Source organism: Parasteatoda tepidariorum, chromosome 4 (assembly GCF_982258835.1).
Source record: "Parasteatoda tepidariorum strain Cologne lab strain chromosome 4, Ptep-v5.0, whole genome shotgun sequence".
Taxonomy (NCBI): domain Eukaryota; kingdom Metazoa; phylum Arthropoda; class Arachnida; order Araneae; family Theridiidae; genus Parasteatoda; species Parasteatoda tepidariorum.
In genome coordinates, this window is record NC_141758.1 from 119,479,344 (window position 1) to 119,505,797 (window position 26,454).

Below are 26,454 nucleotides of genomic sequence, written 5' to 3' on the forward strand. Positions count from 1 at the left end.
TAAATAAAAATTATCCGAAATTTATCCGTTTATTAGCCATTATTCGCTATTTCCCAAAGAAAAAATAGTTTATAGTTATATGCAGAACACTTGATTCACGTTAAAATATCAAAAAACAAATTTAAAAAAAAAAAAAAAAAAAATTTGAATGCCGATCCTCGCTGTGTTTCGAACCCATGAACACCGGGACAACAAATCTAACTTGCGACACAGCTTTACCAACTGTACCATGCTTCACATGCCTGCTGCGCGAATATTTAGCTTAAAACACCTCCTCCCGGAAAGTAAACAAAACTTATTTTGGCCTATTGTGGGCCCACTAATTGGGGTATAAAAAAATCCTTCGGTATATATGTTCGATACATTAAACTCTAATTTTGGGCGGAGTTTGAAATTTATAGGTTAATATTCTAGGGAGTTACGGGGTCTGATGTGCGCGTGCCTTCTAACACGACTTTTGTCCCTTTTTCAGCCATTATTCGCTCTTTAACCAAGAAGAAAAGTTCTTTTTACATATAGAATACTTTATTCTCTTTAAAATATTGAAAAGAAGTCTAAAAAATAATAGAAATAAAAATAAATAAATAAATAAAAATTATCCGAAATTTATCCGTTTATTAGCTATTATTCGCTATTTCCCAAAGAAAAAATAGTTTATTTTTATATACAGAAGACTTGATTCACGTTAAAATATCAAAAAACATATTCAAAAAAAATAAAAAAAATAAAAATTTGAATGTCGATCCTCGCAGTGTTTCGAACCCATGAACGCCGGGACAACAAATCTGACTTGTCACGCAGCTTTAACCAATTGCGCCATTCTTCACATGCCTGCTTCGCGAATATTTAGCTTAAAACACCTCCTCCCGGAAAGTAAACAAAACATATTTTAGCCTATTGTGGGCCCACTAATTGGGGTATAAAAAAATCCTTCGGTATATATGTTCGATACATTAAACCCTAATTTAGGGCGGAGTATGAAATTTATAGGTTAATATTCTAGGGAGTTACGGGGTCTGATGTGCGTGTGCCTTCTAACACGACTTTTGTCCCTTTTTCAGCCATTATTCGCTCTTTAACTAAAAAAATAGTTCTTTTTACATATAGAATACTTTATTCTCTTTAAAATATTGAAAAGAAGTCTAAAAAATAATAGAAATAAAAATAAATAAATAAATAAAAATTATCCGAAATTTATCCGTTTATTAGCTATTATTCGCTATTTCCGAAAGAAAAAATAGTTTATTGTTATATGCAGAACACTTGATTCACGTTAAAATATCAAAAAATATATTTAAATAAAATAAAAAAATAAATAAAAAATTTGAACGTCGACCCTCGCAGTGTTTCGAACCCATGAACGCCGGGACAACAAATCTGACTTGCCACGCAGCTTTACCAATTGCGCCATGCTTCACATGCCTGCTTCGCGAATATTTAGCTTAAAACACCTCCTCCCGGAAAGTAAACAAAACTTATTTTGGCCTATTGTTAGCCCTCTTATTGGGGTATAAAATAATCCTTCGGTATATATGTTCGATACATTAAACTCTAATTTAGGGCTGAGTTTGAAATTTATAGGTTAATATTCTAGGGAGTTACGGGGTCTGATGTGCGCGTGCCTTCTAACACGACTATTGTCCCTTTTTCAGCCATTATTCGCTCTTTAACAAAGAAAAAAAGTTCTTTTTTCATATAGAATACTTTATTCTCTTTAAAATATTGAAAAGAAGTCTAAAAAATAATAGAAATAAAAATAAATAAATAAATAAAAATTATCCGAAATTTATCCGTTTATTAGCTATTATTCGCTATTTCCGAAAGAAAAAATAGTTTATTGTTATATGCAGAACACTTGATTCACGTTAAAATATCAAAAAATATATTTAAATAAAATAATAAAAATAAAGAAAAAATTTGAACTTCGACCCTCGCAGTGTTTCGAACCCATGAACGCCGGGACAACAAATCTGACTTGACACGCAGCTTTACCAATTGCGCCATGCTTCATATGCCTGCTTCGCGAATATTTAGCTTAAAACACCTCCTCCCGGAAAGTAAACAAAACATATTTTGGCCGCTTGTGGGCCCACTAATTGGGGTATAAAAAAATCCTTCGGTATATATGTTCGATACATTAAACCCTAATTTAGGGCGGAGTTTGAACTTTATAGGTTAATATTCTAGGGAGTTACGGGGTCTGATGTGCGTGTGCCTTCTAACACGACTTCTGTCCCTTTTTCAGCCATTATTCGCTCTTTAACTAAAAAAATAGTTCTTTTTACATATAGAATACTTTATTCTCTTTAAAATATTGAAAAGAAGTCTAAAAACTAATAGAAATAAAAATAAATAAATAAATAAATATTATCCGAAATTTATCCGTTTATTAGCCATTATCGCTGTTTCCCAAAGAAAAAATAGTTTATTGTTATATGCAGAACACTTGATTCACGTTAAAATATCAAAAAATATATTTAAAAAAAATAATAAAGAAAAAAAAAATTTAAACGTCGACCCTCGCCGTGTTTCGAACCCATGAACGCCGGGACAACAAATCTGACTTGTCAGGCAGCTTTACCAATTGCGCCATGCTTCACATGCCTGCTTCGCGAATATTTAGCTTAAAACACCTCCTCCCGGAAAGTAAACAAAACATATTTTAGCCTATTGTGGGCCCACTAATTGGGGTATAAAAAAATCCTTCGGTATATATGTTCGATACATTAAACCCTAATTTAGGGCGGAGTTTGAAATTTATAGGTAAATATTCTAGGGAGTTACGGGGTCTGATGTGCGTGTGCCTTCTAACACGACTTTTGTCCCTTTTTCAGCCATTATTCGCTCTTTAACTAAAAAAATAGTTCTTTTTACATATAGAATACTTTATTCTCTTTAAAATATTGAAAAGAAGTCTAAAAAATAATAGAAATAAAAATAAATAAATAAATAAATATTATCCGAAATTTATCCGTTTATTAGCCATTATCGCTGTTTCCCAAAGAAAAAATAGTTTATTGTTATATGCAGAACACTTGATTCACGTTAAAATATCAAAAAATATATTTAAAAAAAATAATAAAGAAAAAAAAAATTTAAACGTCGACCCTCGCCGTGTTTCGAACCCATGAACGCCGGGACAACAAATCTGACTTGTCAGGCAGCTTTACCAATTGCGCCATGCTTCACATGCCTGCTTCGCGAATATTTAGCTTAAAACACCTCCTCCCGGAAAGTAAACAAAACATATTTTAGCCTATTGTGGGCCCACTAATTGGGGTATAAAAAAATCCTTCGGTATATATGTTCGATACATTAAACCCTAATTTAGGGCGGAGTTTGAAATTTATAGGTAAATATTCTAGGGAGTTACGGGGTCTGATGTGCGTGTGCCTTCTAACACGACTTTTGTCCCTTTTTCAGCCATTATTCGCTCTTTAACTAAAAAAATAGTTCTTTTTACATATAGAATACTTTATTCTCTTTAAAATATTGAAAAGAAGTCTAAAAAATAATAGAAATAAAAATAAATAAATAAATAAATATTATCCGAAATTTATCCGTTTATTAGCCATTATCGCTGTTTCCCAAAGAAAAAATAGTTTATTGTTATATGCAGAACACTTGATTCACGTTAAAATATCAAAAAATATATTTAAAAAAAATAATAAAGAAAAAAAAAATTTAAACGTCGACCCTCGCCGTGTTTCGAACCCATGAACGCCGGGACAACAAATCTGACTTGTCAGGCAGCTTTACCAATTGCGCCATGCTTCACATGCCTGCTTCGCGAATATTTAGCTTAAAACACCTCCTCCCGGAAAGTAAACAAAACATATTTTAGCCTATTGTGGGCCCACTAATTGGGGTATAAAAAAATCCTTCGGTATATATGTTCGATACATTAAACCCTAATTTAGGGCGGAGTTTGAAATTTATAGGTAAATATTCTAGGGAGTTACGGGGTCTGATGTGCGTGTGCCTTCTAACACGACTTTTGTCCCTTTTTCAGCCATTATTCGCTCTTTAACTAAAAAAATAGTTCTTTTTACATATAGAATACTTTATTCTCTTTAAAATATTGAAAAGAAGTCTAAAAAATAATAGAAATAAAAATAAATAAATAAATAAAAATTATCCGAAATTTATCCGTTTATTAGCTATTATTCGCTATTTCCGAAAGAAAAAATAGTTTATTGTTATATGCAGAACACTTGATTCACGTTAAAAAATCATAAAATATATTTTAAAAAAAAAATAATAAAAAAAAGAAAAAAATTGAACGTCGACCCTCGCAGTGTTTCGAACCCATGAACGCCGCGACAACGAATCTGACTTGCCACGCAGCTTTACCAATTGCGCCATGCTTCACATGCCTGCTTCGCGAATATTTAGCTTAAAACACCTCCTCCCGGAAAGTAAACAAAACTTATTTTGGCCTATTGTGGGCCTACTAATTGGGGTATAAAGAAATCCTTCGGTATATATGTTCGATACATTAAACTCTAATTTAGGGTGGAGTTTGAAATTTATAGTTTAATATTCTAGGGAGTGACGGGGTCTGATGTGCGCGTGCCTTCTAACACGACTTTTGTCCCTTTTTCAGCCATTATTCGCTCTTTAACCAAGAAGAAAAGTTCTTTTTACATGTATAATACTTTATTCTCTTTAAAATATTGAAAAGAAGTCTAAAAAATAATAGACATAAAAATAAATAAATAAATAAAAATTTTCCGAAATTTATCCGTTTATTAGCCATTATTCGCTATTTCCCAAAGAAAGAATAGTTTATTGTTATATGCAGAACACTTGATTCACGTTAAAATATCAAAAAATATATTTAAAAAAAAATAATAAAAAAAAGAAAAAATTTGAACGTCGACCCTCGCAGTGTATCGAACCCATGAACGCCGGGACAACAAATCTGACTTGCCACGCAGCTTTACCAATTGCGCCATGCTTCACATGCCTGCTGCGCGAATATTTAGCTTAAAACACCTCCTCCCGGAAAGTAAACAAAACTTATTTTGGCCTATTGTGGGCCCACTAATTGGGGTATAAAAAAATCCTTCGGTATATATGTTCGATACATTAAACTCTAATTTAGGGCGGAGTTTGAAATTTATAGGTTAATATTCTAGGGAGTTACGGGGTCTGATGTGCGCGTGCCTTCTAACACGACTTTTGTCCCTTTTTCAGCCATTATTCGCTCTTTAACCAAGAAGAAAAGTTCTTTTTACATATAGAATACTTTATTCTCTTTAAAATATTGAAAAGAAGTCTAAAAAATAATAGAAATAAAAATAAATAAATAAATAAAAATTATCCGAAATTTATCCGTTTATTAGCTATTATTCGCTATTTCCCAAAGAAAAAATAGTTTATTTTTATATACAGAAGACTTGATTCACGTTAAAATATCAAAAAACATACTCAAAAAAAATGAAAAAAAATAAAAATTTGAATGTCGATCCTCGCAGTGTTTCGAACCCATGAACGCCGGGACAACAAATCTGACTTGTCACGCAGCTTTAACCAATTGCGCCATTCTTCACATGCCTGCTTCGCGAATATTTAGCTTAAAACACCTCCTCCCGGAAAGTAAACAAAACATATTTTAGCCTATTGTGGGCCCACTAATTGGGGTATAAAAAAATCCTTCGGTATATATGTTCGATACATTAAACCCTAATTTAGGGCGGAGTATGAAATTTATAGGTTAATATTCTAGGGAGTTACGGGGTCTGATGTGCGTGTGCCTTCTAACACGACTTTTGTCCCTTTTTCAGCCATTATTCGCTCTTTAACTAAAAAAATAGTTCTTTTTACATATAGAATACTTTATTCTCTTTAAAATATTGAAAAGAAGTCTAAAAAATAATAGAAATAAAAATAAATAAATAAATAAAAATTATCCGAAATTTATCCGTTTATTAGCTATTATTCGCTATTTCCCAAAGAAAAAATAGTTTATTTTTATATACAGAAGACTTGATTCACGTTAAAATATCAAAAAACATATTCAAAAAAAATAAAAAAAATAAAAATTTGAATGTCGATCCTCGCAGTGTTTCTAACCCATGAACGCCGGGACAACAAATCTGATTTGTCACGCAGCTTTACCAATTGCGCCATGCTTCACATGCCTGCTTCGCGAATATTTAGCTTAAAACACCTCCTCCCGGAAAGTAAACAAAACATATTTTAGCCTATTGTGGGCCCACTAATTGGGGTATAAAAAAATCCTTCGGTATATATGTTCGATACATTAAACCCTAATTTAGGGCGGAGTTTGAAATTTATAGGTTATTATTCTAGGGAGTTACGGGGTCTGATGTGCGCGTGCCTTCTAACACGACTTTTGTCCCTTTTTCAGCCATTATTCGCTCTTTAACCAAGAAAAAAAGTTCTTTTTACATATAAAATACTTTATTCTCTTTAAAATATTGAAAAGAAGTCTAAAAAATAATAGAAATAAAAATAAATAAATAAATAAAAATTATCCGAAATTTATCCGTTTATTAGCTATTATTCGCTATTTCCGAAAGAAAAAATAGTTTATTGTTATATGCAGAACACTTGATTCACGTTAAAATATCAAAAAATATATTTAAATAAAATAATAAAAATAAAGAAAAAATTTGAACTTCGACCCTCGCAGTGTTTCGAACCCATGAACGCCGGGACAACAAATCTGACTTGTCAGGCAGCTTTACCAATTGCGCCATGCTTCACATGCCTGCTTCGCGAATATTTAGCTTAAAACACCTCCTCCCGGAAAGTAAACAAAACATATTTTAGCCTATTGTGGGCCCACTAATTGGGGTATAAAAAAATCCTTCGGTATATATGTTCGATACATTAAACCCTAATTTAGGGCGGAGTTTGAAATTTATAGGTAAATATTCTAGGGAGTTACGGGGTCTGATGTGCGTGTGCCTTCTAACACGACTTTTGTCCCTTTTTCAGCCATTATTCGCTCTTTAACTAAAAAAATAGTTCTTTTTACATATAGAATACTTTATTCTCTTTAAAATATTGAAAAGAAGTCTAAAAAATAATAGAAATAAAAATAAATAAATAAATAAAAATTATCCGTAATTTATCCGTTTATTAGCTATTATTCGCTATTTCCGAAAGAAAAAATAGTTTATTGTTATATGCAGAACACTTGATTCACGTTAAAATATCAAAAAATATGTTTAAATAAAATAATAAAAATAAAGAAAAAATTTGAACTTCGACCCTCGCAGTGTTTCGAACCCATGAACGCCGGGACAACAAATCTGACTTGTCACGCAGCTTTACCAAATGCGCCATGCTTCACATGCCTGCTTCGCGAATATTTAGCTTAAAACACCTTCTCCCGGAAAGTAAACAAAACTTATTTTGGCCTATTGTGGGCCCACTAATTGGGGTATAAAATTATCCTTCGGTGTATATGTTCGATACATTAAACTCTAATTTAGGGCGGAGTTTGAAATTTATAGGTTAATATTCTATGGTGTTACGGGGTCTGATGTGCGCGTGCCCTCTAACGCGACTTTTGTCCCTTTTTCAGCTATTATTCACTCTTTTACCAAGAAGAAAAGTTCTTTTTACATATAGAATACTTTATTCTCTTTAAAATATTGAAAAGAAGTCTAAAAACTAATAGAAATAAAAATAAATAAATAAATAAAAATTATCCGAAATTTATCCGTTTATTAGCCATTATCGCTGTTTCCCAAAGAAAAAATAGTTTATTGTTATATGCAGAACACTTGATTCACGTTAAAATATCAAAAAATATATTTAAAAAAAATAATAAAGAAAAAGAAAAAATTTAAACGTCGACCCTCGCCGTGTTTCGAACCCATGAACGCCGGGACAACAAATCTGACTTGAAACGCAGGTTTACCAATTGCGCCATGCTTCACTTGCCTGCTTCGCGAATATTTAGCTTAAAACACCTCCTCCCGGAAAGTAAACAAAACATATTTTAGCCTATTGTGGGCCCACTAATTGGGGTATAAAAAAATCCTTCGGTATATATGTTCGATACATTAATCCCTAATTTAGGGCGGAGTTTGAAATTTATAGGTTAATATTCTAGGGAGTTACGGGGTCTGATGTGCGTGTGCCTTCTAACACGACTTTTGTCCCTTTTTCAGCCATTATTCGCTCTTTAACTAAAAAAATAGTTCTTTTTACATATAGAATACTTTATTCTCTTTAAAATATTGAAAAGAAGTCTAAAAAATAATGGAAATAAAAATAAATAAATAAATAAAAATTATCCGAAATTTATCCGTTAATTAGCTATTATTCGCTATTTCCGAAAGAAAAAATAGTTTATTGTTATATGCAGAACACTTGATTCACGTTAAAATATCAAAAAATATATTTAAATAAAATAATAAAAATAAAGAAAAAATTTGAACTTCAACCCTCGCAGTGTTTCGAACCCATGAACGCCGGGACAACAAATCTGACTTGTCACGCAGCTTTACCAATTGCGCCATGCTTCACATGCCTGCTTCGCGAATATTTAGCTTAAAACAACTCCTCCCGGAAAGTAAACAAAACTTATTTTGGCCTATTGTGGGCCCACTAATTGGGGTATAAAATAATCCTTCGGTATATATGTTCGATACATTAAACTAAAATTTAGGGCTGAGTTTGAAATTTATAGGTTAATATTCTAGGGAGTTACGGGGTCTGATGTGCGCGTGCCTTCTAACACGACTTTTGTCCCTTTTTCAGCCATTATTCCCTCTTTAACCAAGAAAAAAAGCTCTTTTTACATATAGAATACTTTATTCTCTTTAAAATATTGAAAAGAAGTCTAAAAAATAATAGAAATAAAAATAAATAAATAAATAAAAATTATCCGAAATTTTTCCGTTTATTAGCTATTATTCGCTATTTCCCAAAGAAAAAATAGTTTATTTTTATATACAGAAGACTTGATACACGTTAAAATATCAAAAAACATATTCAAAAAAAATAAAAAAAAATAAAAATTTGAATGTCGATCCTCGCAGTGTTTCGAACCCATGAACGCCGGGACAACAAATCTGACTTGTCACACAGCTTTACCAATTGCGCCATGCTTCACATGCCTGCTTCGCGAATATTTAGCTTAAAACACCTCCTCCCGGAAAGTAAACAAAACATATTTTAGCCTATTGTGGGCCTACTAATTGGGGTATAAAAAAATCCTTCGGTATATATGTTCGATACATTAAACTCTAATTTAGGGCGGAGTTTGAAATTTATAGGTTTATATTCTAGGGAGTTACGGGGTCTGATGTGCGCGTGCCTTCTAACACGACTTTTGTCCCTTTTTCAGCCATTATTCGCTCTTTAACCAAGAAGAAAAGTTCTTTTTACATATAGAATACTTTATTCTCTTTAAAATATTGAAAAGAAGTCTAAAAAATAATAGACATAAAAATAAATAAATAAATAAAAATTATCCGAAATTTATCCGTTTATTAGCCATTATTCGCTATTTCCCAAAGAAAAAATAGTTTATTGTTATATGCAGAACACTTGATTCACGTTAAAATATCAAAAAACAAATTCAAAAAAAAAAAAAAAAAAAATTGAATGCCGATCCTCGCTGTGTTTCGAACCCATGAACACCGGGACAACAAATCTAACTTGCGACACAGCTTTACCAACTGCACCATGCTTCACATGCCTGCCTCGTGAATATTTAGCTTAAAGCACCTCCTCCCGGAAAGTAAACAAAACATATTTTAGCCTATTGTGGGCCCACTAATTAGGGTATAAAAAAATCCTTCGGTATATATGTTCGATACATTAAACTCTAATTTAGGGCGGAGTTTGAAATTTATAGGTTAATATTCTAGGGAGTTACGGGGTCTGATGTGCGCGTGCCTTCTAACACGACTTTTGTCCCTTTTTCAGCCATTATTCCCTCTTTAACCAAGAAAAAAAGCTCTTTTTACATATAGAATACTTTATTCTCTTTAAAATATTGAAAAGAAGTCTAAAAAATAATAGAAATAAAAATAAATAAATAAATAAAAATTATCCGAAATTTTTCCGTTTATTAGCTATTATTCGCTATTTCCCAAAGAAAGAATAGTTTATTGTTATATGCAGAACACTTGATTCACGTTAAAAAATCATAAAATATATTTAAAAAAAAAATAATAAAAAAAAGAAAAAATTTGAACGTCGACCCTCGCAGTGTTTCGAACCCATGAACGCCGCGACAACGAATCTGACTTGCCACGCAGCTTTACCAATTGCGCCATGCTTCACATGCCTGCTTCGCGAATATTTAGCTTAAAACACCTCGTCCCGGAAAGTAAACAAAACTTATTTTGGCCTATTGTGGGCCTACTAATTGGGGTATAAAGAAATCCTTCGGTATATATGTTCGATACATTAAACTCTAATTTAGGGTGGAGTTTGAAATTTATAGTTTAATATTCTAGGGAGTGACGGGGTCTGATGTGCGCGTGCCTTCTAACACGACTTTTGTCCCTTTTTCAGCCATTATTCGCTCTTTAACCAAGAAGAAAAGTTCTTTTTACATGTATAATACTTTATTCTCTTTAAAATATTGAAAAGAAGTCTAAAAAATAATAGACATAAAAATAAATAAATAAATAAAAATTTTCCGAAATTTATCCGTTTATTAGCCATTATTCGCTATTTCCCAAAGAAAGAATAGTTTATTGTTATATGCAGAACACTTGATTCACGTTAAAATATCAAAAAATATATTTAAAAAAAAATAATAAAAAAAGAAAAAATTTGAACGTCGACCCTCGCAGTGTATCAAACCCATGAACGCCGGGACAACAAATCTGACTTGCCACGCAGCTTTACCAATTGCGCCATGCTTCAATTGCCTGCTGCGCGAATATTTAGCTTAAAACACCTCCTCCCGGAAAGTAAACAAAACTTATTTTGGCCTATTGTGGGCCCACTAATTGGGGTATAAAAAAATCCTTCGGTATATATGTTCGATACATTAAACTCTAATTTAGGGCGGAGTTTGAAATTTATAGGTTAATATTCTAGGGAGTTACGGGGTCTGATGTGCGCGTGCCTTCTAACACGACTTTTGTCCCTTTTTCAGCCATTATTCGCTCTTTAACCAAGAAGAAAAGTTCTTTTTACATATAGAATACTTTATTCTCTTTAAAATATTGAAAAGAAGTCTAAAAAATAATAGAAATAAAAATAAATAAATAAATAAAAATTATCCGAAATTTATCCGTTTATTAGCTATTATTCGCTATTTCCGAAAGAAAAAATAGTTTATTGTTATATGCAGAACACTTGATTCACGTTAAAATATCAAAAAATATATTTAACTTACTGTTGGTGTTTTTAATTATATATAAATGTTTACACTTTTATACAATTTTGCAAACATCTTATCAACTTTATACCATTTTAATTCCAGATTTCTACATGTACTTATACTTTTTGTCTGATTTTATGCATTCCTTTTATCTGATTCCATTCATCTACTTATAATATTTTATCTGTTCAGGACAAGTGAAGCTTAGCATGCACTTTGCCTTTTGAACTGTTTTACGGTATTGTTCGGCGCAGCATGTTCTTTTACAGATTCTGTGCCACTAAACCTTACATTCAATTTAATTCAAATCTTGCTACATCAAAAACAATCTCGGAAGCTACTTAGCTCCAAATTGGGTAAAACAGGTGTTTCACTACCCTTTGTTCTACTCTAATTTAATCTAAAATAATCATCACCTTTTTTAAGTGTTGAGATACACTAAAGGTTTTTACTGTGTATGAATTAAAACAATAGATGTCAACATCAAAATCACTAAAAATGTGAACATAATTACATAATTGAGAAAGCATTTTTTTAACATGGTCTAAATATTGAAAAATAAATAAATAAATGAAGGTCAGAATGTTGAATGGAGAAAAAGTCATTAGTATCGTACAAATGCATTGGCTATTTTATCTAAATGCTTAATTTATAAAATACAGCACAGAACCCGTTATCCGGAAATCAGAAAACCGGAAAACCAAAAAACCGATAAATTTTCCCGCCATTTTTTTTTAAAAGATATTTTTTTTCCTCATAAGATTTTAGGATTTTTCTTTCTTTTTTGAAGGATGTTTACCTTACCATCACTTTGGAAATAATCATTAGTGTATTACTTCATCGTTTTTTCCTCTTTTTAAGATTATTTCCATATTTTTTTTTTTTTTTAGTTGGGTTTAACAATAAAAAAAACTGCTTTTTGTAGTGATTCAGAAAACCGGAAAAATCAGTTATCCGGAATAGCGATGGTCCCGATCGTTCCGGATAATCGGTTCCCTACTGTATATAAGTATTAATCTAGCAAATTACATTAAGTTTATAGATAAACAAAACGAAAGAAAAGAACATTAACAGGGTGCGTAGCCAAATCTTTGAATCAAAAATAAGCACTTTTTAAAAACTTTTCAAACACTTTACAAAAGTTTTCAAGCATTCAAAAAACTCATATTCAATCAATGATATTATTGAAAAACAAAAACTTTTTATCAACAGTTTTAGCGTTAAAAAAAAGAAGAAAGAAACGGGCGTAAATCGAAACAATCAGTACTTTCCCACATCACCGAGTGAATTCAACTTGACCCTGAACTCAGAACAAAAGTACCCTTACCCCCTACGTCAAAAAAGTGTTAGAAGTAAAATAAAATAAACAAGAACAAAATTAAAATAAATTAAAAAGAAAAACATTTCATATGGATCTGATATTCTCTATCCGAATTGGAGCACTCGGGTTTCGGTTTCAAATGCGCATGCGCAAGTCATAACGTGGGTACGACATGAAGTCCGCTTGAATGATTACGTAGCAAACTCCCCATTTTTCGTGAAATGCATGGGATCCACCAGATGTCACTGAAAGGGGAAAAAAATTCGGAAAAAAGGCACTTTTTAAAAACGCCAGCTGAAAAAAGCACCTTTAAAAGCTTTTAAAAACGAAATCCCCGAAAAAGCTCCTTTAAGTACTTTTTACAGACGCTACGCACCCTGATTAATACTCACACTACGGACACCTCTTCATCTTCATCAATTAGAAACTGAGTGAACATTGATTAACATATTGAGGTTATTTATCTACACTAGTGGACAAATTTAAGAGATGGAAAGCATTTTCGCGCATTCATTCGCACATGCAAGATACCCGCACACCGCTCCATGTGTTTGACAATGGTTCCGTGAATGCCTAGAGATACAGGCAGGAGGTCCTAGAGCCCTATGTGCGTCTTTTCAGGCGCGCTGTTGGCCCTGAGTTCATTTTTATGGACGACAATGAGCGACCACATAGGGCTCTCATGGTTGATGAGTATCTGGAAAGCGAGGATATTCAACGAATGGATTGGCCAGCCGAATCCCCTGACCTGATTCCTATTGAACATGCTTGGGACGCTCTTGGGAGAGCTATTGCGATGCGCCAACCTCCCCCCAGAACCATTCTGGAGTTAAAAATTGTTTTGGTGGAAGAATGGGAGGGTCTTCCACAAGTCCTCCTTAACTCCCTTATTAGCAGCATGCATACTCGTTGTGCATGCTGTCTGTCTGTCAGGGGTGACCATACTAGAGGCAACACACACTATACAAGCCTCACTTTTATTGTCATCTTTTATCCTTAAGTTCAGACTACATTGGATTTATTGGCAATAGGTCTTACCAGTGAATGGCACTTTCATTTTTGTTTTGCATACTTTATTATCATGGAATAAGCTATATCCATACCAAATTTCATTTATTTATATTCAGTATTTTTTTAATATATTTGGGAAAATGTCTTCCATCTCTTAATTTTGTCCACTAGTGGAATTAGCCGAAATTAGCATGTAAAATTATAGGATTATAGTTAAATAACAGAAAAAGTTTGCTTTAGTTTGATTTTTGATTTTTTTTTTTATCGAAAGCGAAGAAACATTCTGGTGACAGGACTAGTCATACCAGATCACTTATTGGCAATTAGAAAATGCAAAATGATTGCCAAAATAGTAGCAAAAGTGGTGAATATTACTATGTAATTTTTAAAATTTAAGAAAAAACGAACTAAGAGTCAGAAAGGTTTTTAGCACACATTGTCATTTTTCTTCTGAGAAACTCAGAAAAGTACACTTAACTTTGTATTTATCTCGTAAACTTAAATATTATGATGTTCCTCCACATTATAATCTATGAAATAACGTTGGTAGCAGAAAAGTGAAGCAGCACATTGAATTTATACAAACATTTTATTTGTTTTTTCATAATTAAAAATGACTATTTACTAGCAACCGTGGAACTTTTTTCTAAGAACATTTTTTCTTTCATACAAATGTTTTTACAGCAAACAATCCTACTTAGTTTCTAATAACTGTTGTTAAGAAAACTTTGATTTGTCTTCCACATCATGTTTAACTATTCAATGATAGACATGTTTATAATTCACTATCCGCCTACGGTCAATAAATTCACCACTTTGAGGTTCCACGTTGGTAACTGCTGTATTTGACAGCAACGTTTCACGGTTTAATAGTGAAAGAGCCAGAATCGGCTACTCTGCGCCAAACAGACATTATAATTGTAGGTGTGTATATATATAACGTTGATAAAATAACTTACTGGTTCAACTGGTTCATCAGGTTGTTCAGCATCAACAGGTTCATCAGCTTGTTGTCCAACTCCAGCATCAACAACATCAGCCCTTGACAAACGGATAATTTGGGGAGGTCTGTAGGGTCTGTAACAAAGAAAAAAAAAAATTAAAAATTTCAATTTTTCTTTCATATTATGGGATGCAAGATAGCTTAAAGAGTTAAATAGTAATAAAAATAAATAGAAGTGGTAGAGAGGGGAAAATGTGAGAAGTGGCATCAAACGGATATTTTATAGAGTTGCGAAACATGTAAAGCACATAAATATTAGTTAGCATTCATAGATAAATAGACGAAAGAAGAGAACACTTACGATGGTGGTCTTTGAGCTGTGTCCAAAGAAGCCTGCTGCAACGGAATGAGCATTCATTAACACATTTTCTTATAAAATGATATTTTCGTGTTAGAGCGTTCATTTTTCAATAGAAAAAAAAACATATTTCAGCTAAAAATATCTATCATAATACATTTCATGTAATAATCACATAATATATGGATCTCAATAACGATTAGTATAGAAAGACGTTGTTAAGCACGATATTTAGGCACTGATAACATTAGCTCAATGAAATTTTTAACCAAAGTTAAAATAATCTATTACATGACAGAACAGCATTAATTTTAAAGGTTAAAAAGGTTAAAGGTTAAATTTTAAAGGTAAAGGTTATTTTAATTATTTATTTCTTACTGTAAAATATATTTTACTAAAAAAATGGCCTAAGCATTAAAGGTGTAAACAACTATGCAGTAAAAATAGATCAAAATTTCTAAACATCTGAAAACGAAGGTCTTCAATGCTCTTGGCGAAATTGTTGCAAAATCCTATGTATTGTGTTTTGGCAGAAGGAGAAATTTAAACAATGCTATTTGAACAAATGAAGCTGATTCGAGGCTGTTTTAATACTTAGCTGAATTAGATCAAACACAAGATGATTAGATTAATAGTTTAGAATTTACAACCAAACATGAAAAAATTACATATTTTTAATTTGTACCTTTATGCGTATCTGACTTTACTATTTAGACCAGCGACGCATAGGTTTCTAAGAAATTTCTCGCGTTAAATCTAAGAAGATCAATTCAGAGTCAATTGGACAAGTTGTTCAAAAGTTGAAAAGAATTTCATACACAAAACATACCATTTTGGTTAATTTTTTATTTACGCTAATAACATTGTATACGCATCTGATATCTACTAGTTATTGGAAAATAAGAAATTCGTTAACTGTGTTTTGTTAATTCATTTATTATTATTTTTTTACGCTGAACTGAAGGAAATTGAACCCCGTTAAATCTATAAGATAAATAACTTAAAAGTTATAACAGTTTTCTTTTAATACAAAACATTGCATTTTATCCAGTAGTTTTGCATATGGAAAATTTTTTAAAAACAAACAAACTTGTAGCTGATGAACTGTTAGCTCTTTTAACTCTTGTTTGGTATCATACGACTCGAAAAGCTACGTCAGAAATAACACGGCTCTCTTATACCCTTCCTTACTCTAACCAACTACAGTCAATTTTTTTTTTTAAATATATATAATTGAGTACTAAATGATAGGAAATCTACTTATAGTGAGATAAGGGTTGTATCGATGAGTTCCACACTGAATTTGCCATTCTACGAAGCACCTCCTTTGATTCTATGGGAAAGAAAAATTAGAAATTACGTTATTTAGTGCGAAAAAAAAGTATATTTTAAAAAATTAGGAGTCAGATGTTCCGCATACAAAGGTATAAGTAAACATAAGGGGTTTTGATACGCGCGCGCGCACTCACACACATACATAGAATATAAATATACTTTTCCCTTCCTTTTCTTATGTTTCTCTCTGGCTACTTCATACGAATGAGAAATCTTAATATTAAGTCTTAAGAAATGTGGGTGCGAAGAATTGGATTCAAAATTGTTAAAAAACCGAACTTTAGTTGACGGTTTATTTTAAAAAAATAAATAAACAGTAACTCTTTTCAATGATAAAAATTGTAAAAAAAAATTGGCATAATTACTTTAAAAATAAAGGAAATTGAATATGAAAATTACTAACTTTGTGAACGTAATTGATGAAGTTCGTTATCCGTATCTGCCTCATCTTCTTGATGTATAAAGAGGCCTGTTGGGGTTGATTCTGGTGTAAAAGATGGTTCAATATTAGAGGACGATTCCTCAGGATGGTTCTTCAAACCAAAGGATGCAGACTCCCTTGGAATGGAAACCTCGGAAGTTTGAATTCCAGTGCTGGTTTTCATGCTACAAGCCAAAAATCAACAAGCGATCAAATGATTGGTTATTATATTGAAATATATTTTATTTTAAAAGTGAAATGTTCCCCAAGCTTGCTTCCCTTATTTACTTTTTCTAGTTAAAGGTGGTCATTTTGTCATATTTTTACTAGGTAAGTATCAGTGCCGATAGAGGGCGTTTTCATGCTCCGGGTGATACTGAAAATGACGCCATGAAAACTAAATTACAATTTTGGAGAAAAAAAATTTGACTTCCCTTTAAAAAAAAGTAAAAACTTGCCGGTATAGAAAATTGTTTTTCTTATTCTATATCTAGTTTATTAACCCAAAATAATCATTTAGGGAACATAAGAACATGATAAATAACAATTAACGCATTCAAATTCTGAAGGGAAAAAAATCATTAGTTTAATTAAGACGACATCATCACAAACATTCTAGAATATTTACTACTGGCAAAGTATTTAACAAGTATAATCTTATGATACACAAATACATAAACATTAAAATTAAAACAGTTTTATAGATTCTACAAAATTAATTATCTGTGTGGTTTTATTCTTGATTAAAATTATTGTATTTTGCATTCAATGCGTCATCATTTTGTTGAAAATTATTTTTAAAAAAAATGAAAAATTGTTGCCGCTGACATCCGTGAAACAATTTGTGGGTTCATGAACAACTCATTAAATGATTGGACTAAAATGCTCTTCAAATACATAAACAAATTCACAGCTGCTGACTATTTAATACACCTTATATTGACTGATTCCTTACATTCGTCATTCTTAATTCATTCATCGTAACAGTTCTCATTACGAAGCGAACTTACAATAAAATATTTGGGAAGAATACTATCAGAAATGTAACCTTCAAAATAAATTAAGAATGATCTCGTAAAACTGTATTAACGAAAGAATGAACGGTCGTTACAGTAATAGGAAAATATCAATTGATTATACTGGGAGTTAAAGAGACGTTTACATAAATATTACTGCTAATTACGTGAAGAATTGCGTCTTACGTGATTCTTTCGCAAATTTGATTCTTTTGGTTTGGCGGATTTTCGCCTTTTTAAATGTTTGGAACCTCGCCGGAATCTGCTAACATTTGGATTCTTATTCACGCGATATCAAGCATTGATTTTCGTATTTACCTGATTTAAAATCTACGCGCTGCGATTCGTATTCACGTTATTTAAAAATCCAATATCACGATTTACATTTACGCGCTTTTAAAATCCACTATTGCGATTTGTATTCACGCAATTTAGTGATTATGCGCAGTGATTCGTATTTGGGTTATTTAAAACTTTAATATCGCGATTGATATTCACGTAATTATAAAATCCAATATCGTGATTCTGGTAAGAAGTAAGTTTCTCCTAGAATATCAATGTTTTCCTCTTTTTCAAAATATATTTTGAGCTGCTTCAACATGGAATCATTTGTATTGCATCTGAGGAAAATATAGAAAGCTCAGAATTATTTAAGACGGTCTTTTGAAGATAACAGGCAAATCTGGCATCCTTGAAACATACTTTCCTGGCCAAACATTTGTGATGCAATCTTTGTATTTTTAAACCGTGAAGAAGACCTTCATATCTTGGAATTCCTCTCTACATTTGAAATGAGGATAAGATGCTATTTTATAATGTGCACTTCAGGTTACTGATGCGGACGGCATATTTCCATGGATGTTCTTTTAAACCTTCAGGTCATTATGGTCTACAGAATGTAGTACGAGATAAAGGTAGGGGATTGTTCAAGACTACCGGAGGTAGGTGGGCGGGGGTCCGCAGGAAAATGCTGTCACTTATTCAAGATACAAATTGTTCTGCAGGACTTCGTTTGTTCTGCGACGTACGTCACAGCTTTAGGCACTTTCTGCTTCTGGGCTCCCGGCGAAGAGTAATTAAAAATAAAACTTCACACTATACTACATATTGTTTTGAATCATTTTCACGCTTCTTTATTTTGGTCATTTATTTAAATGTGTAATAAAAGGGAGCAGCTCAGAAAAATTGTTTGAAGTGCGGATATAGTGAACTCCCCGCTCATAGTGCACCGAAATGGTCCCTTGAGCTGGGTTCGACTGATTTTACATGATATATATCGTTTCTTTCTTTTTTTTCTTAAGCGTATCTTACTTTCCAACATTTCAGAATATTTCTTACCTGCATTTTTTTGTCAGCAAAAGTCTTTCATAGGCATGGATTTTCGCCTGGAGCTCCATAACTTCTTTTTGATGGTCGATCTCCATTTTCTTCATCCGTTCTATCAGTGAAGCCTCCTAAAAAACAAACCCTTTTGAATAAAAACCTCTTTAATTTACAGAACAAAAATGGAAAGATGTCATGCCATAATTTGATTCCAAACCATAATAAACATATTAAAATATATTAAAATTCATTAAACAGAAAATAAAATGCATTTACCCTTTCATTGACTGTTCTTCTACTTTCCAAAATTGCGTAGCGGCTGCTACTTCTGCGAACAGCTCTGTAAAAGAAGAACATTTATTTGACTCAACTACCAGTTGCAGAAGACATTTAATAAAATAAAAAATCTATTATGCTCAAATTTAAGTTGAAATTTAGCTCAAAGGGAAATTAATTTATTATTGGGTCTTTAAATTGAAGATGCAGTAAAGAGATAAATTGTTAAATTGTTTAATCTGTTGACAATAAAAAAACTCTTTTTTAAAAAGACTTTCCTAAAAAGTGTATTAGTTATAATGGTTAGAATAAAAAGTACTAGTAGTAATAGTAAAAAAGTAATAGTTTTTTTAACTTTTCATGTAAGAAGCTTAGTGCTGTGGGGTAGGCAGAGAGCCCAAAAGCGAGAATAAAATCTCGAAATTCGCATGCTCCGACAACACGCTGACGTAAAATATCCTCAGTGGTATACAGATCATGGGTTCGAGTCCCCTTGCCATCAGGCTAACCGTGGAAGGTTTTCATGATTTTCCTCTCCATATAACGCAAATGCGGATTAGCTTCATCAAAAAGTCCTTCACGAAGGCAAATTTCTCCTGTTTTCTGGATTGCGTTGAAAATTACAAGGCTATGGAGTTGAGCAATAGTAGTCGTAAGCCCAAGCAATTCTGTTCAATGACAGTTATAAAATAAAATTGCTGCACATGAGCCTTGGTGGCTTAGAGGATAAACCTCGCCCATATTTTCAATGGCTTCCTATGATGGACCTCTCTAAGCTTCCTGTAGAGAATTGGGTGTCTATATTTTGTAATAATAATCGTAGACAAAAATGATTCTCGGACCAATATTAAAAGCCATTCTAGGACCAATATCAGAAAATCTAGACATCCCAATATTGGTCTCATAAGACCCCACGTTGATCCAATTTTGAATGCAAAATTGTTGTTAGAAATGTTGCATGTAAATACAAAATAATACAATCTGCATTGTATTATGAAATCTTCAGTCATATTTACTTGTAATTTTATTATTTGCAGTCATGTTACAAGTAATCATGATGACATAAGAAATGAGTACTGCATACACGATTACAGTTGTAGTCAAAGTTTTGTGATCAATTAATATACTCTATTACATTTTTTCCAAGCTCTGTTAAAAGTTGTTCCTATTCATTAAGACTGCATCACAGCGGTGTTAAAATACGATGATTAAATCAAAAGTTATTGTGTTCCAATTCTTTTTATTTTGCGTACTGTATAATAAATATATTTTTAAAGTTATTCAATAATTATGTTTAAAAGTAGTAGTGTTTCTTATTTACCTTGTAGTGATTATTTATGGATATTAAAACTGAATTTCCTATATATGGGTATTAAAAGCACATTTTTTTTAAAAGCTGTGTTATGGAATTAAATACGGCTACAAAACAGGGCCCATAGCTTAATATAGTGAAAGGGTTTATGAGCTGCATCCGTTTTCGTAAAAACACATATTAAGCAGCTCCCATTTTTATATAGATGCCTTTCAAGCTGCGTCTCTTTTCGTAAAGACGCATTTTAAGCGGCTCCCATTTTCGTAAAAAGCGCATATCAAGCTGCATAAACACACGCATTTTGAGATTTGTTCGTTTTCATAATCATGCATTCAGAAATATGTCTATTTCTGCAAACACGCGATTTGAGCTATGTCCAGATTTAAGAACTTACCGACTATGTGCTATGTGCGATTTTATATTTTTTATTTTGGCAACAAGTCCAGTAAACAAAGTTTTGGATCGATATCCAGTGACGACAATTTGTAAATGTTTTGGGGTTTACCCAGAATCCAAGCTTTATGATTAGTGTTCATGTTAAAGTATTATTGATAATTATTGAAAATTCCTTAATGTCACAATAGTGATTATTTCATAAATTCAAATAAATCTCTAAAAATTGTTTTTATATAATGAAATGGATTAAATGAACTTACATTTCCTGGCGATACAGCTCTCTTTCACAGACGATGTTGAACTTATTCAGAAGGTTTCTAAACATGAAAATAACAAATAGGATAATTAGCACAATAACAATTGACGCATGTTATTAGTTCCTAGAATAGCTTAAGAAAAATTAACGCTTAGTACTTCCTACAAATTAAAAAGACTTAATCTTCCTCTAAAACTTCGAAATAGTTTTAATTTAGACGATGAACAAAAATGCTTTTTTCATGGTGAACTGAGTTATTAACTATCATGACATTGATACATTTAAAAAAAAAAAAATAAAAGAATTCAAGCTTATATTTTCAGCTTTTTTTGGTCCCTGAGTATCAATGGATTCACGAACGCTGTTTTATGTTATAGCAATGCTTCATTTTTTTCTTTTGGAATAAATGTATCAACTCAGAAAGCATGTAACGACAACCGTGTCGACATTGTTACGAAAATGTTTGTACCAAAAACCTTTTTTTTTTTTTCAAATAAAGCAAAAATATTTCAAACCTTTCATCATAAAAGGATTAAAAATTATTTTTTTAAAAGCTTTTTTAAAAAGCACTTAGATAAAATGGTCTCATAGATCCATAATGACGTTTTAAATGACGTCACACTAGAGATTGTCCATTAAAATTTCATGAGAAGGTGGAGTTAAGCTGAGCATACAAGACTTTACGAAAAGAAACCTTAAAATTTCCTAGATTTAAGATTATTTTCATCTTGAGACTAACTCTATTAAAGGATTTTTTTCACGTTGAAAAACCCTAAGACAACCTCGAAATAAGGTTTTTATGTACATAGAAGGACTGTTGCACTGATGAAGGTTGCCCTTTGAGCATCCGAAACAGCTGTCTGCTTTCTTAAATTTTTTGTGCTCCTAAACGTTGTTTTACCTTACTTTGTATTCCAGCACAAAGGTCGCCCTTATGTGTATTTATAGAAGGTTGTGTTTTGGATTAGGTAGTGTGTAGAACAGAGCAAATTGTCACAGATTAAGGTTTACACGAAAACCGCATAACAGATCTTTTTAGGTTTACATTAATTAATTTTAGCTGAGTGAAAATAAACCTTAATTTGCTATCTGGGTATGAATCAGAGACTTGATTATCGAACAGGTGAGCGATTATTGAATAGATAAATATGTCAACGAAAACGAAACGGAAGAAAATCAACACATCAATGAATCAATAAAATAACGAATAAATAAACAAGCGACTAGGAGTTCAAAGAATCATTGATTACTGATTCGCTTCTCAGCGATTCATCGATTAATTATTTCCTTAGTACTCTAATTCAGCAATTCGCAGTTTTATTTTCTTACTAACAATTTGATTCATCTTTACTCGCTTTCATCCCTTCACTGATTCATTAAATTTCTGTTTATTTCCCTTGATGCGTTGATCCATTTTTTAATATGCTCATTTATTTTTGATACATCGATTCACTATTTTTTGTTAATTTAATGATTCATTATCCTCTGATTCATTCATTTATTAATTTGCTCATTCATGGATTTGAAGATCCTTGAATTTCATTCTTAGACTTATTCTACACTTGTTTGGACATTTTATTACATTCCATCTTTCACTGTTACGTGTGAGCTAAAAGTTGCCGAAATAGTATTTTAGTTCGAGTCTTTCCTAACATTTTTAGTAAAAAGGGATAGACAGTGAAAGTGTCGTTAGATGATATTTTACAACTAGAAACAGAAGAAACAGAAATAAAAGTGAGGAGCGAATTAAAATTAACCAGATTTTTATCAGTTTTACCAAACACATCAATTAATGGACAGTTGTAACTCTTGGGCCACACATATCACAACTATCGAAGGACAACTGTAATCAATGAAGTGCTAAAATGTGCAATTATAAACGGTTTTACGTTTTCTGATGCGTACATTTTTGCAGAAAACGAAATCTTCATCCTTCTTATAGACCAATCACCCCATAAATACTTAAGTTAACTATTAAGTTAAATACGATTTCTAAGGTACACATAACAACAAATAAGCGTTTAAACGGGGAAAAGTTTAACATTAGTTTGCTATAAAATAATTTGGTTTCTAAATTTTATTCGTATTAGCAGGTTATTCGATTAAGTGACTGTACTTGAAACAGATTTCGAAAGAATGAGAAGAGTTTTAAATGTTTTGGAAACAAAAGAGTACCATGCAAGAAACAGTCTGGCCAAAAAAACTGATTGCTGCGGAGTCACAACTGATGTCAAACACAAAGAGATTGAAAATCCACCATTTGAGACGACAGTTTGCTTAAACAAATCGAAGTAAAATAAGGAAACTAGTATAAGAAGTTGGAAACTAGGTTTCTGTATAATTTAGAAAGCCTCAAGTATTATCTGGATGATATGGAAATAATGTAGCGGTACTTGCTAAAAGGTCCATACTAAAGGCATAGGTCCATTTTTTTATGATACACTGGGAGGTATATTTATGGCTGTGAATGACTTAAATGTCTTAAATATGAATCAATTACTATTGATGAATATATTATTCAAAAATATCAATGCAACAAGAAATCGGTAGCTTGGTTAGATTATTTATCAAAACTATACAATTAAACTATACAGCGTGCTTTGAATGGTGGCAAAAAAATGGTGGTGATTTTGTGGAACATTTGTCTTGCAGAAATAAGATTGCAACCGTTACGAAATAAGTTTTACGGAAACGTCGACAACTGAGGAAGTGAAATTAGAAATTTTAAATACATGAAACTTATTAAGTATGGCGTTTTTTAAAGAGCAACAGTTACGAAATAAGTTTTACGGAAACGCAAACTAAGGAAGTGAAATTAGTTAGTGAAAAGACATAAAATTTATTAAGTAAGGCATTTTTTAAAGAGCAACAAATGAACTCTTTAAAAATTATCTTTGGTTTTTAGAAATGAAATTAGAAACGCATGATAAATTCAATGAAGATAAAGACTTTAAATCTAGTTAAAAAATACAAATTATATGCAAGAATACTGTTATAGATAAATTAGAGATGGAACTTGATGAATTCGATAAAAAAAAAAATCAGGTTCCATAAAAGTTTAATTAATTTATGGGTGAGTTTGGACATGTTACGGTTCATATACTACTTCTAAACACCAACCGGCAGTACAAAAGTATAGAGATAAACATATAAAAAGTGGTTTAAACAATAGGGGGGATAGGAAAAAGTTCGAACAAGTTAATAAAAAGTAGGGTTATAAGAAACGTTTCAGGGGTTTGGCAGAAATCCCTGGGTAAAAAAAAAGTTAGTTATGATAGATTTCAAGAAGTATAAGAAAGCATTTGATACTAGAAATATCATTAACTAAATTATTAGAATTTTTTTGAATGTAGAACAATTCCTAACAAGTCAAGGTCGGTAAAGGAGGAGTAGCGTTGAGTGATTTTATCAGCAGAAAGCTCAAATTCCAATTTAGAATTCCAACTATCTAGGGTTGTAGAAGATCGTTTAATATCTTTATTTCGGTCATATATTTCATGTTAAGTTGAAATTTAAGGGTAATACACAGATTAAGGAGCTATCATCAGTTGTTCTCGCTGATATTTTCTAGAACTACAAGTTATTTTGTGTTGATAAATCAGATAGTTCTTCTCCAAGAGCGTTTATCAATTGAAAGTCAAATATATTTTTAGAGACATGAATCTGGGATTTAAAAAAATGCCCTTGCAAGTAGTTTCCAAATATTAATGTTCAAAAACATCTCACGTGATTTTTTCACTACTCTTGAATAAAATTTTTAATTAACAGTTTGCGATGGGTATTAAGACTATGCTTAATCGCTGTAATACTGGACTTAAATATAATATCAGAAAATAAAACCTTCCATTTTATTGCAAAATCCACTCCAAACAGGTTTGCTCTGTCGTAACGCAATTAACAGATCAACCAATTAGCAGATGGAATGGGAAACAAAAATCTATAACAAATTAACAAATGCCATGAAATCAGACCATTTGTTACCTCTTTTAAAAGAATAAATGAGCATACTTCATCTTTGCTATACGTGATTATCATATAGACACATTTTACTAAACAAACCAGTTTACATGATTGCTCTAGTTGCAGAGAATCATAAAGCCCATCTTGACCCGATGTTCTAATTTCAAAATTATGAGGAGTCGTTACTTTAATTGTGACTTTTCAAGCTCATTTATTTTACACGGGGCAACGATAAAACATTATTCTTAAAGAAATTGCTTACTTCTCCTTAACATAGTAACCAAGGTTTTATATCGAGCAAATGCTCAGCCCTGTATTTTTCTTTTGTGCAAGATTGATTGATTGATTGATTGAATGTAGAGTTTAATGGCACAAAATCCAAATGTGGACATGCTGCGCCAAACAATATGTTTATACATGTCAAAATTGAAGTGCATACTTATTTTCCTAAATATAATTAAAAATTGATAAAATCATACTTTTGTGCAAGAAAAAAAAATACTCCCTATCTCTGAAACAAGTATCTGACAATTTAATACAAAATATGTCTGATCTCCTCTACATGTAAACAAAAAGTACTGAGAAATAAATAGATACATGGTGCGCGGAAATTCTGGAAAAATATGAAGAAAAAATATTTATTTTATTTATTACAAATGCCCAGAAGATTGGCAATGACGCCATTAGTTCTCTGGCCTCTCTGAACATTACAATTTAAGAGCACAAGTCAAAACACGAGTCAAGATGAGTAACATCAAAAGAATTAAATAAATCTAATAGAAATCAAATAGAATCAATCATAGAAATCCCTTTCTAAATTAAAAGCCTCATTAGAAGAACTATTCGCGTCTTATTATTTTTTATTTTACTGTAACATACATACTGTTAATATAAATACAATTATTGGAGAGGATAATTTATTAGACAATAAATAAAATATACGCATATAAATAAAAGTTAGATTTAAAATCGAGCATTTACCTGAAACCAGTGACACACGGACCGGCAAATCTTTTGATTTCTATCATGGTTAAACCTTGGAAAAACCTTCAAATTTTCACCTATTATAGAAAATGCATATTAATAACAATTAATGAAACATGATAACGATTAAAAAACTGAAATGATAAGATAATGATTGATTAAGAAACCTCATTCGATTCAAAAATATACCGACTGAAAATAACACCCGGC

General features: G+C 31.8%; 1 protein-coding gene across 1 annotated transcript; it reads right to left on the minus strand.

Moving 5' to 3' along the window:
* Positions 1 to 14,619: 14,619 nt before the first annotated feature.
* LOC147812649 (uncharacterized) lies at positions 14,620 to 26,326 on the minus strand. Its single transcript, XM_087162371.1, has 7 exons — positions 26,242 to 26,326; positions 21,305 to 21,361; positions 19,337 to 19,400; positions 19,076 to 19,191; positions 16,704 to 16,906; positions 14,950 to 15,003; positions 14,620 to 14,741 (listed from the first exon to the last, which is right to left on the minus strand). Exons 1-7 carry the CDS (start codon positions 26,286 to 26,288, stop codon positions 14,620 to 14,622), a joined length of 663 nt encoding a protein of 220 aa, XP_087018497.1. The 5' UTR covers positions 26,289 to 26,326.
* Positions 26,327 to 26,454: the final 128 nt, after the last annotated feature.